The following is a 13,285-nucleotide window of genomic DNA, read 5'->3' on the forward strand; positions in this document are numbered from 1 at the left end:
TACTCGTAACTATTATAAAGGTGGCGGACTTCATTCTTTGTAATCCATTTTTAGTTAAAGTTTAAAAAATTAAATTATTGGGTTTTACGTGCCAAAACCACTTTCTGATTATGAGGCACGCCGTAGTGGAGGACTCCAGAAATTTTGACCACCTGGGGTTCTTTAACGTGCACCTAAATCTAAGCACACGGGTGTTTTCGCATTTCGCCCCCATCGAAATGCGGCCGCCGTGGCCGGGATTCAATCCCGCGACCTCGTGCTCAGCAGGCCAACACCATTGCCACTGAGCAACCCCGGCGGGTTTAGTTAAAGTTTGCGCAACACAAATGTGCGAGGGGCCGATTGGGGCAGCGACGTACTTTGTTTAGCGACTGCAGCGCTGGGTCGTGCTGGCGTGAAAAGCAATTGACGACTTTGGAGCAATCACACAAAACTGTGCCCAGTGTGCGGGGTATGGCTGAGCTATGGCTATGCACGACGCGTGAGCGTTCGTTATCGAAGAAACGCGGCAAGTGCGAAATAGTTGCAGTTCTGTATTGCTAGGGGTTGTCGAAGACAGCACTGCAATTTGTGGGTAACGGAACAAAGCTTTGCGCCACTCTAAGGGTGATGAGAACAACCTGCTTCATTTCAACTGAGCTAGAGTGTGCCACAGCAGTCTGAAGAATTGTAGCAGCTAGTAATCATACGCAAGCTAGGGCTAACTTAGTTTGTATACACGTCCTGCGCTTCCACGAGCGCTTACACGAGCAACAATTTCTTGCCAGCAAGATGGGCACTTCACTTTGAGAGGAGCATGAAAGAAGGGTAGCGATATCATCCGATAAATGTACATTTCTGTTTTTGTTGTTGTAAGTGAGGGTTAGTTTGGGTAGGACATTCCGCGGAAAGATAGCATGCAAGGTCTATCGGGGCGCCTCTGCTAGCGTTCAAGAATTTGCACAGTCGCGTCAAGCTAGTGGCAATTTCAAACGCCTCGTTTTTTCCAGCCGTGCGGTATCATTTTAATCGAAATCGCAAAGTGACAAAAGTTTTATTAGTTTCTGTTCTTTCTTGGCATTGAGTGCTCATGCGCGGTCATTCAACATTGCGCATCCGTGATTACACGCCAGTTCCACTCCATCGAAACATCAGGCATGGCTGATGAAAGAAGCTACGAATACACGCCTCCTGAGTTTATTATGGCGGACGAGGCAATTGCAAGTACAAGCTGTGGTGGTACCACGGGCGTTTCATCTACTTTGGGCGCCTACACAACGTGAGTTTTACAGCTTGTTAATTTTTTATTCAATACTGTTAGCCTTTGACACGACCCATAAAATAAGCATATATATCTGTTCATTTGTTCCCACCTAAAACGGGTGCATTTGACAGGAAACTTGAGCTTTTCAATCGGAGGTTTTCTTAGATCTAGACGCGTTAATGCGCGGGTGGTGTGAAAATATTGCCATGTTCAGCGCAAAGTCAACTGTTTAACGGTCAGGATAAGATTTCTCAGGACATTAGGCGAACGTGCTTAAAGAAGAAAAAATATTTTGTTTGTGTGTGAATATTACACTGCACACCCGCCACGGGATGCTATAGCTCTAAGTCCCGGATTCAATCTCAGGTGCGACTGCCGTATTTCAATGAAAGGACACTGAAAAAAGGTTGGCGTTTGCATTTATGTGATCGTCACAGAAGCAACGGTGGTGAAAATTTATGTTCAGTCCACTACTGTGGCATGCGTTTTATCAAGTCGTGGCTCTTGCACGAAAAACCCCGGAATTAGTTTGAACCGGAGTGAACACTTGCTGCGCCGCCACGTAAGTGTTTTCTAGACAACACAAGGTACAGGTCTAGTTACACAACAATACTGTGATTTGTCAATTAAAAAGAAACTGTGACCAAGATGGTACTGCTTGTTTCAAAGGTTTATTTTTTGGGAACATAAACCCTGTGAATGAAAAGCCACAAGTTGGCTTAACACGATTGCTCTTCAATTCCAATGTGCTGCTTAAGGGCAACAAATACGCATAAATTAGAAAACATACTTTTCCCGCTTGGAGTAGGTTGGGCGATGAAGGTATTCGCTGCTATTTTTAATGTTTTGACAAGTGAAGTTTAGATTACTGGTCTTTAAGTCGTTTTCTCTTTCAAAGAACTATATAACTTGGGCGAGATTGTGCCACACCAATAAAGAAGTGAAATATCATGGTATTCTAAGGTACTCTTTGCCATTTGTAAACAAATAAAGTAGCACGTAGCACTGCAACTGTTTTTTTGTTAAACTTTATCTTTCGCAGCATATTCATCATGCTGTTCTCACAATAAACCTTACCTTTGAAGGTATTCTGAGAAAGCTTCGGGCGAGTGACACAGACGTAAACTTTGCATAGCTTGAAAACAAATATTTTTGAACTCCATTGTAGTTCATCATTATTTCATTCGATCTAGTCGTTTTGTTCGTAAGTGTTCAAATTATTATTTGGCTAAGAGACAGAAATTTGTTCGTATTCTTCAGAGCAAGTCATCTGAGCCCAAATTTTTATATAATACCTAAACTATAACATATTAGTCACAGCTGCCGGATCGATGAGTCATGATCGTAATTGGCGTGAAAACGCCACATTCACCACGGCGATGCCGAATCACATCAGGAAGGTGCAAATACAAATTTTTCAAATATTAGGGCTGGCTTTCATCATAATTGCAGAAACCATCGGCGCAGCGTCATTCTTATAATTCAACCTGATTTATTGATGCAATAAATATGTCCCATGCATCAATATCATATTCCAAAATTATTGTTAGGAATCTCTCACTGCGGCAAGTTAAGCAATAATTCTATACAGCAAACTGCGTGGGACCCATTGTAAGTACTTTATGCGGTAAACTGACAGTGTCTGTGCAAGCGAAGGTGCCGTTTTGACTACAGTGGCTGAGTGCTCTGCTCCGTTTAATGCCCCGGGTGTTCCGTTCGTCCTGTGCCAGGCAGCATAGTCAGTCTTTGATGCGAACGAAAAATTGCAAGCAGCCCGTTTAGGAAACATGACTTTACTTTTTCAGGACTTTGTTTTAATAAAACATAAATTCAACCATTTTTGTCACAGCTACTAATTATCAGACCAATTATTTATTAAACGCAGCATTCCTGATGCCGCGTGGAAGTACCAGTGGAACACACAGCCGACGCCGATAACCGACGGGACTTACAAGGTCGAAGGTACGTAAGTGATGGCCATTTGCCACAGGTGGAACATGCGAAGATAGTTCACAACAAACGTAGCAGACATCCTCTAGGGTTACCGCGGGAGTGGTACATTTCTTGCGTACAAGGATGCACTTTTCCAGTGCCGTCAAGACGGTTTCTGCATGAGCCAGCTTATAACAGTCCTTCCTGAGAAATTTGTGCTTATTGAATATATGCAAATTTATACATTACCTATGCAGTAGAAGCTGCTGAATGAATGTGTTCTTGTATTGGTGATCTGGTAAAGGACACTCCAAAATATTGGTAGAAGCCGAGACTGTTCATTCCATGCAGTGACTAATTCACTCGTAAATGGAATCGTCCCTTGACCATTGGTCTACAAGTTTATTTGCCAAGCAGAATCTCAGTGGGTTTGTCCTGCTTACATCGTGATAATGTTTCCCTTAAACTGATCAAGTTAGATGGCAAATCAAGTGCTTTGATACGAATGGAGAGTAAGATGTGCAATTAGGGCGGCCTTTCAGATGTCTTCACTGGAGGGTCGTAACGGTACTGTCACATTTTCGGCACAGCGCGATAATCGCTCACACATAGCATGTTACGAGTAGCGGACATATCCCGCTGCGGCCCAATGCAGAAGTTACAGCATGCAATTTGGGGCAGCACAAAAGTTTATATTTAAGCTTTGGCTCTTTCATACCAGGCAAGCCAAGTCGCAGCCGCAGCATAAACAACCTTCACAATTTATTGAAATTCAACGCAAGGAGCCACAAAATTGTTACGTAGTTGTTCGCGCTTTTATGCCGTAAATCGTTACCAGGTAACCCAACTATAGGCTTCTGTAACATTATTTTTGTTGACAGAGCACCAATAACAGTACCCAACAATTTCCAATGCGTGTGCTAATACCAAGAAATTGTTATGATTTGTTAACAAGGAAATTTTCGCCATGCCGAGACAGCGGCATTCCAAAGTGAATGCTCTTTTTTGTAAGGTTAGTAGCTTTCCTTGGATACGTCAAGCATCATTTGTTGTGCCAGTATCTTGACATCATCTTTCGCCGCCTGACGAACGTTGCGACTTCAACGGCGCGACTGATGATATTCAGAATGCCAGACAACAAAGATGAGTTCCTTAATTTATGCCTACGCAATCACACTGCAGTTCATCCGTAGTCAAAGATGATGAAACTCAAATATTTAGTTTCGGTGGTTGGGAATCAGCGTTTATTCTTTTCTGTGACGTACGAAGGCACAGAGGATCCGGAATGTCAGTGTAACAATGTCATAAACATCCTTAGAAAATTCCCCCCTCGCTTTCCTATTCTAAATCAAGCTTTATTGAACAATGCGGCGTGTCCCTGCTGTTTTATTGCTAACTGCAGTAGTGTCGACGGTCATCTTGAGAAAGGCTTGGCCGCAAATTCTGCCTTTTAGGTCTCTCGCGTTTTCTTCTCAATTTCACGCAATTTCTGCGCAAGTATAAGGAAGATGTGCACCTATGTACAGTACTTGCAGCGCTATTCATACAGTCCGCACATTTAACGCTCTTTGGCACTTTCCGTTGCACAGTTCAGTGGCATTGCCCCGTGAATTACCACTTCCGCATTTCTGTGCCAAGCTAATCTGCTGTCTGCAATACGACTCTAACATATGCGCATTGAGCAATCTTTTTGAAAGTTGTACTATAGTCTACTGATGGCCTACACAGGAAGATTGGCGAGGACAGCCGTTTTAGCGTTCGTGATCAGCTGCAAAACACTCACTGCTTACAGCCGGTGCTTCGAAACTTCGGCTACCGGAGTCACCAAATGGGTTTCGGATAACCAGTTTCCGAAAGGCGAGTAGGTTGTTGGATGACGCACCTATCTGCCATAAATCAATAAATTAGGGGCGTACGTAAAACAAAAATTTAAAATCCCTCGGTAGAAATGCGATCTCTCAATTTTCTTTGTCGTCTATGGCTGCTGCTCGTAATAGATGAACAACAAGCAAGAACTTCGTGAGCCATCTATTGTGCTTATTACTGGATAACACAGCCAATATATTGGGTCAAGCTTTTCACGCACAAGAAACCGCCATGTCATTTTTCACTTCGAACACTGTGGTGTTCTGCTCGCGGTTTGAGGTAAAACGTGATAATCTTAAGAAATCAATACTGCACAATCTTGATCGCGCTTGTCTTCTTCATCGCGACGAAATTCTTGCATGCATTCAAGAAAGTTGCAGAAAGAAAAAAAGCACTGCGTACGGAGGCACAACAGTAAAGTTTCCCTCCCACTAAAAGCTTCTTGCCTGGCACAATGAGCATGAAATATCAAATTCCCATGAATTGCCCTTGCACTACGGCGAATGAACACTTTACTATACGTTTACGCCATACAGGCGTCCCTGACAATGGCATCACAAGTTACCAGCAACTGGGGTGCGTCAGCAGCATCAATAACGCAAGGCGCAGCAGAATCCGCGCTGGCATGGAGGCAGCATCAGGCAATTTTGAAGGCGGCGCCACGTAAGTTCATATTTAGAAAAGTTCCAATGCAAAACAACTCGAAGACGACTGGGATAGCTACCCGTGTAACAATAGTGCCTCTACTTTGTTATTTCTTCTTGGGAGGCCTAGCTCTGATGGCTGAAACAGTACTGCATTGGCAGTTTTGAGCGTTCGGCCGGAGCAGCCTGCCTTGACATACTTCATGGTTGCAGCAGTGCGACCGGACAAGCACAGAGTAAGGAGTGAACACCACATGGCACCGTGCACACCCCATGTTGCAACCACGAAACTACATATGCTCACCCGATCTTCGATCGTGTTAACACGCTTCAATGTGCGGTACACTTGCAGGTTTGTAACCTGCTTACTCACTACCCGCTATGGAATACATAAAGATTCTGAAGGAAAGATGCTGATCTAAGGCACATAAAATTAAACAGGCTTATGTCCAAGTTTACGGAGGCAATTCAGCATGGGTACGCCGGCAGTAAGCAGAGCGTTCGAAGTTAACTTGAAGTCGACCACTACGGCGTGCCTTATAATCAGACCATGATTTCGGTACGTAATAACTGAGTTTAGGTTTTTATAGTCACGTGTTTTCAAAGAGGACTGGCAACGTTTGATAAGGACCACTGGCACCTGAAAAACAGCGGCGGTTGGATCAGGCTATCGAGTTGGTGGTGTTAAAACACGCACGTCTTCATTCGTATCCTTCCCGTCTCTTCTTTTGCACTGTCCCCGCTACTGCAGGTGGCAGTATTTTAAATATTTTTTACCTCCATGAAAACGTTCCGAAGACCACAAGAAGAAAACTATTAGTTAGCACTGTATTAATCAATTGCCAAGCTTATGTATTTAGCCGGCCGTTGAGAAGCAGTTTGCACTTCGCACGATACGTAACTTTGACACGTGATACGTTAAGCGGAGTGCGCATGCGTATCTTACACCGATAAGGCGGCAAGTTGAAGTGCTTGTGCAACCAAGTGGCAGTATCCTGACCAGCCCAGACGACCCCACTTTGATCTCAGTTGGCGCTTTCTTTCTTTCTCTCCGGTGAGAGAGCAAGAAATAAATTGTGAAAGTCACGTCAATGTGCTTGGGACGATTTCGCCGGTGCAGGAGCAAGTTAAGCCTCTCAGTTCTAATCAGGACCCGCTGTCTTCGCTCTCGAAAATAGTCTACTGTTAGTACCGTCGTCTTCCCTAGGCCAGTCGACTAGGGAACCTTAAGACTGTCCAGCAGCAAATCACCATCGTCAACTCCATGGAGATACAATGCCCATGCTCACCATAAGCCGCAGCAACTCCGCCACCGATAAAACTGGCGTGGGATCTTTGGAAAGAAATCAACTGCTGTCACCTAGTTCGCTCGTCCTTGCCCCTCCCCCCCACCCCACTTTCTTCACTCTGGCTGCTAGGTGAAGGACGGGCTGAGGGCTTTTCGTGGAACTAGGCAAAAGCCGGTTTACACGCTGTCTTGACGGCTGGATAAGTGCCGAGGGAAGCGGGGTGATTTGACTCGTCTAATTACCTGCGCCTATCAATTCGTCGTTGTAGTTCCCTGCCTGTCTACCTTTGCTCAGGTTTCTGAATAATGGCGGGGGGAGCGCATTTAGTCGTTGTGCACGCCGCGTTGACGTCTGGATAGGAGGTTCACTAGTTTGACGCGGAGAAAACGTTCAATTAACATCATTGGTGGTGTTGAGACGTAACATTATTCATCTTTTTCCGGGGACTGCATTGCCCCGCTAACAACTCAATGTTGTCGCTCAGCGCAAGAAGGGCCGGATTTATTTGGAACTTATTGGAATGTTATCTTGGATTGCATCTGTTTAGTTTCGCAGCAACCTGTCTGTGTAATCGGATTGCATGCGTGTGGCGAATTGCGTAGTAATTTCTGGAAGAATAGCGGGCCTCAGCGATTACGCTGAAACCTTCGACAAGTCGTACAAGAGTGTCCCAGCTACTTTTACCCCGAGTTTAAAAACGTGCCGATGCACTCTAAGACGATGCGACCAAATGCAGTGCTGACTCTTCTATGTAGTAAGTCGCACTATTTTTGGTATTCTGCTTAATTGCATAATTAGTAAAGAATATTTACCGACATTGGAAGCACCTAAGTCAGGCAAAAAAATTCCAATAAGAAGGTGTAGAGCACGTTGCAAGACGTCCGATAAGACAGTTTCCAACTTTCTGTCTATTAAGATTTAGTGTCTTTCTGCTTACTACAGATGCCCGCGAAATAAAAAAAAAATACCACGTGACATGAACGCTTGCGCGACGTGATTGCAGCGCTCCCAAACGCTCCGCGTACAAAGGAAGATAGCATTTAGCCGGATGTGATGCCGCTACACCTGCTTATCGCCATCACCAACCGCCGCGAGGGAAGCACATCGGGGACATCAGTCACACAGCCAGAGCCTGCGTCACTGCCATGTCGCCATTTAAGCGTCAGCATGCTCAGGAAGATGCTATGTTCTTTGGAAAGCGAAAGCTTTAGGAGCTCTGCAATCACGATGGTATGCGGGCATATCATGTGGTATTTCTTTTTGTATTTCGCTAGCATATGCAGTAAACGGGAAAACACTCCTAATAGAAAGTTAGACTGTTTAATGGGGCATTTTGCAAAGTGTTCTGCAAGTTCCTAATTGAAATTTTTAGAATTTTTAATTTTAAATAATAATATTATTATAATTAATAAATTTTAATTGAATTTTGTCAAATAATCGTATAATTATGCAATCTATCTCCCTCACTTCATGCGTAGACAACCTGGTGGAACATGCGTTAGCACGCATCAACACTCACCTCGAAGACAACTCTATCTATCCCCCCACCATCATTAGATTTCACCCTTACCTTTCTACTCAAGACGCTACGTAGCAGCTCAAACATCATGTACTAAACGACCGTTCCCGTAACACGAAAGCCATTCTCGGGCTCGGCCTTACTGAAGCCTTTGACAGTATTTCCCGTGCAACTATCCTTGACCTGATCTCCCACCTCCACCTGGGAGAGCGAGCCTGCAATTACATCCGTGACTCACTCGGCAATCGCACGGCCCCCCTCTCGGCCGGGGATTTACGATCAGACCAGCTTCCCCTTGGCCGCAAAGGCACCCCGCAGGGTTCAGTTATCTCTCCCATACTGTTTACCTTGGTCATGATTGGCCTTGTCAAGCAACTACAACGAGTCGACAATATCAACCATACCATCTACGCTGACGACATTAGCATCTGGGCGTACCGAGGCAGTGATGGTCAAGTGGAGTCAGCCATCCAAATGGCGATTGCCACGGTTGAAGTATATCTTCAAGGAACCAGACTGCGCTGTTCAGCGCAGTCCATTCAGCGGTGTCGCTCTCCCAAACACCAATCTGATCACCGACACTGTGACGCCATCACCCTACGCCTTCAAGAGGGCAGTCCTATCTCACATGTCCCTAATATCCGGTTCCTCGGCCTCACCATCTCTACCAATGGCCCCAAACCGTTGGCTCTCAAGAAGATCTGTGTCCAATCTCAAGGCAACCTACGCCTTATTAAACGTATCTCCAACCAACGAGGGGGACTCTAGAAGAAAGCCTTCTCCACCAAGTGCACTCCTTTCTTATGTCACATTTCCTGCATTGCTGCGTTCCTCAACTGGTACCGGGCTGAGCAAAACAAGCTCGACACCCTCATTCGAGGGTTCTACAAGCAAGCACTTGGCATCCCGCATTACACCAGCACTGAACTGTTCAACCAACTTGGAGTGCACAACACCCTTGCCCAACTCTCAAGCCCAACAACACTCTCAGCTTGAACGGCTCACTCTTACTGAAACGGGACGTTTTATTCTATCCACACTTAGCTTCACTTATCATCAGCAACAGGGACCCAAACAATCCATGCCGACTGACATGCGTAGCTGGATCTACATTGACGCTATCCCTAGAAACATGCACGCTGCAGGCACGTACCCAAGGGGGGGCCCCGGGGGGGCCCGGGCCCCCCCCCCCGAAATCAAGTGGCATACCCCCCCCCTCCCCACCCACGCCACCACTCCTCACACATTCCTAAAGCGCCGCCAGATCAATGTTGAGACTTGGCAGCTGTTCATCGGTCAGCATTATGCTGCCTTTTTCACTCCTTTTAGATGGCGGTAGTTATTGGCATCTCTTGTAATGTGAAGGACAGTTTTCTCATAGATTCCGCACCCGCACGATTAACTTGAGATGCGCTTCAGTTGTCACCATCTATTCAACCGTCACGCGCATAGCTGTTGCTTTTGTTAGTTCAACCTTCTTTGTTTAGGCTGATCCTGGGACCAGGAGAGGGATGCGGGTTACTCAGCTGGTCTGTACTCTCATGGAATGAGTTGCGGCGGGAGAAAACGCCAATTGCATTTAACTTATCCCTTTGCTTTCTTATTTCCCTGGTTTACGGCTCGCCGTGACGCTGGCAGATGCCTGGAACCATATACACGTGATATGGGTTAGATAAGGTGGGAAATAAAATAATGTGAAAGAGCGTCCATCATGAAACCCTGCAATAACCCTTAAACCCATAAGCAAGACGACTGTCGCCCATTACCTCGTCTGTTTTTCCCTAATTGTATAGCACTTTTCGTGCGAAACTGGCAACTGGAAACAAAAATCGCAAGGAGTTGAGAAATTAAGCGATCTACTAAGGGAGAGAGCCAAGGCAACAACCAAACTGCAAGCAAAAGCCAATAATAAAAAAGTTAACCGTTGTTTATTACAATATTTAAGGATCAATATCTTTTTATTTAAAAAGGAAATAGAGAAAACGCCGCCGGAAGTGGAGAACAATGACTTGTTTTGAATGACGCTTCTACAGTTATCGGTCGAACCGCCTCACGTAGCCACTTCTCTGCTGTGCTTATGTGGGTGTTTTTCTAACCTTTCGCGGTGAGCGCAGTACGTCTAGAATCGCAGAGTCCTGCGCTCTACGCGGTTGTATGGGACTGGCGGCCGCACAGCGTTACGCAATTCCCGGAACTGTCAAAACTGATCAACAAGGCGAAAATAACTGATATTCGAAACTATAACATGAGAAAGACTGAAGAAGCCATAAAAAATGAACGCAGCCTGAAATCAGTAAAAAAGAAACCTGGCATAGGACAAACCATAATGTATGCACTAAAGGATAAGAAGGATAATATCATCAGCAATCTCGAAGATATAGTAAAAGCAGCGGAAAAATTATAAGCTGACCTGTATACAGTACCCAGAGGAGTCACGATACCTCACTTAGAAACAGTAATGAACAGGATACAGAAACTCTCCTATAACTAGCGATCAGGTCGGAAGGGCCCTGCAAGACATGAAACGATGAGGAGCAGGAGGAGAAGGTGGAATAACAGTCGATTTAATCAAAGATGGAGGAGACATAATGCTTGGAAAACTGGCGGCTCTTTATACGAATTGTCTATCGACTGCAAGGGTCCCAGAAAACTGGAAGAATGCAAACATTATACTAATCCACAAAAAAGGAGACGTTAAAGAATTGAAAAATTATGGGACCATTAGCTTACTCCCAGTATTATATAAAATATTTACCAAAATAATCTCCAAACGCTGGACTTTAGTCAACCAAGGGAACAGGCTGGCTTCAGGAAGGGATACTCTACAATGGATCACATCCATGTCATCAATCAGGTTATCGCGAAATCTGCAGAGTACAATAAGCCTCTCTATTTGGCTTATATAGATTACGAAAAGGCATTTGATTCAGTAGAGATACCAGCAATCGTAGAGGCACTACGTAATCAAGGAGTACAGAACGCTTACGTAAAATGCTTGGAAAATATTGCTACATGCGTGTGGTATTTGTTTGAACGAGGCGCGTAGGCGCCATCACTCCAGAAAAGAGGAGGAAGAACGAACTGGGCTCGCGCTGTGACTCTAACCGGTCAGCGCTGCAACCGTTGTTTTAAATATAATATGTAAATAGTTTCTCGTCTTACTGACTCGTCCTTCGCGTAATAATATCTACAGAGGTTCTACAGCTACCTTAATTCTACACAAGAAAAGCAGGGAGAGACCTATAGAGAAAGGGGTCAGACAGGGAGACACAATTTCTCCAAAGCTATTCACTGCGTGCTTAGAAGAATTCAAGCTATTAAACTGGGAAGGCTTAGGAGTAAAGATCGACGGCAAATATCTCAGCAACCTTCCGTTTGCCGATGACATTGTTCTATTCAAGAACAATGCAGACGAGTTACAATAAATGATTGGAGACCTTAACAGAGAGAGTGTAAGAGTGGGGATGAATATTAATATGTAGAAGATGAAGATAATGATAAATAGCCGGGCAGAGGAACAAGAGATCAGGATCGCCAGTCGGCCACTAGAGACTGTGAAGGAGTACGTTTACCTAGGTCAATTAATCACAGGGAACCCTGATCATGAGAAGGAAATTCACATAAGAATAAAAATAGGTTGGATCGCATACGGCAGACATTGCCAGCTCCTGACTGGAAGCTTCCCATTATTATTGAAAAGTAAGGTGTGCAGTCAGTGCATTTTGCCAGTGCTGACATATGGGGCAGAGACTTGAGAGCAAGTTAAGGACCGCGCAAAGAGCGATCGAATGAAGATTGCCAGGCATAACGTTAAGAGAGAAAGAGAGCGGCTTGGATCAGAGAGCGAACGGGTATAGACGATATTCTAATTGACATCAAGAGGAAAAAATGTAGCTGGGCAGGTCATGTAATGCGCCGGTTAGATAGCCGTTGGACCATTAGGGTTACCGAATGGGTACCAAGAGAAGGGAAACGCAATCCAGGACGACAAAACACTAGGTGGAGCGATGAAATTAGGAAATTCGCCGGCGCTAGCTGGAATCGGTTGGCGCAGGACAGGTGTAATTGGAGATCGCAGGGAGAGGCCTTCGTCCTGCAGTGGACATAAAACAGGCTGATGATGATGATGATGATGATGATGATGATGATGATGGAGGTGGTGGGCCCCCCCCGAAAAAAAATCCTGGGTACGTGCCTGGCACGCTGAATATAACAGGGCCTGGCGCCAAGCTTGGACCAGAGCTATCATAAAACCCCTTGCTCACGTACCTTGCATCACATTTGTTGATGCAGCCCAATATTCCCATGGCACACGATTTGTGGCCGTCGCCACACGCGATGGAGTCCTACACCACGACTCCAGCGTCACTACCCCCCTGCCGAGACGGCTGAAGAAGTGGCCATTGTCCTGGCCACTCTAGATCCCACCTGGCACACCATCGTGTGCGACTCTCGCTCAGCCGCCAATAACTTCAGCAAAGGCCGTATTTCTCCACAAGCTCAGTATCCTCTGCTAGGCACCACACTCTAAAGACAGCATGATTTCCCTGACATTGATCCCGGCCCATGCGGGCCCTGTCCAACCACACATTCCCAATCTCAACCAGGTCACCCACTCCATTGCGAGAGGCCTAGTCAACCACGCCGGAGTCACTGGAGACGAGTTGGACACCACTGACAATATGACCACTTATAACGGTCTCGTTAAGGCCTTTTACTTCAGTCGCCGAACCTTCCCCCACCTCACCCCAAGTTCAGTCCGGCGCAGCCTACTACCCTGCGTCTGCTACAA

The 13,285-nt window shown here is 45.5% G+C and overlaps 1 protein-coding gene across 2 annotated transcripts in view; it reads left to right on the plus strand.

Moving 5' to 3' along the window:
* The first annotated feature begins 1,008 nt into the window (after positions 1-1,008).
* LOC129381371 (uncharacterized) overlaps positions 1,009-13,285 on the plus strand; it is a 51,211-nt gene continuing 38,934 nt past the window's right edge. For both annotated transcript variants that reach the window (XM_055064158.2, XM_055064159.2), the window contains exons 1-3: positions 1,009-1,258; positions 3,129-3,205; positions 5,578-5,704. In XM_055064158.2, the coding sequence (XP_054920133.1) occupies positions 1,137-1,258; positions 3,129-3,205; positions 5,578-5,704 (326 nt within the window). In that variant the 5' untranslated portion in view covers positions 1,009-1,136. The remainder of the gene's footprint in view (positions 1,259-3,128; positions 3,206-5,577; positions 5,705-13,285) is intronic.

This window comes from Dermacentor andersoni, chromosome 11 (assembly GCF_023375885.2).
Source record: "Dermacentor andersoni chromosome 11, qqDerAnde1_hic_scaffold, whole genome shotgun sequence".
In the NCBI taxonomy this organism is placed as follows: Eukaryota; Metazoa; Arthropoda; class Arachnida; order Ixodida; family Ixodidae; genus Dermacentor; species Dermacentor andersoni.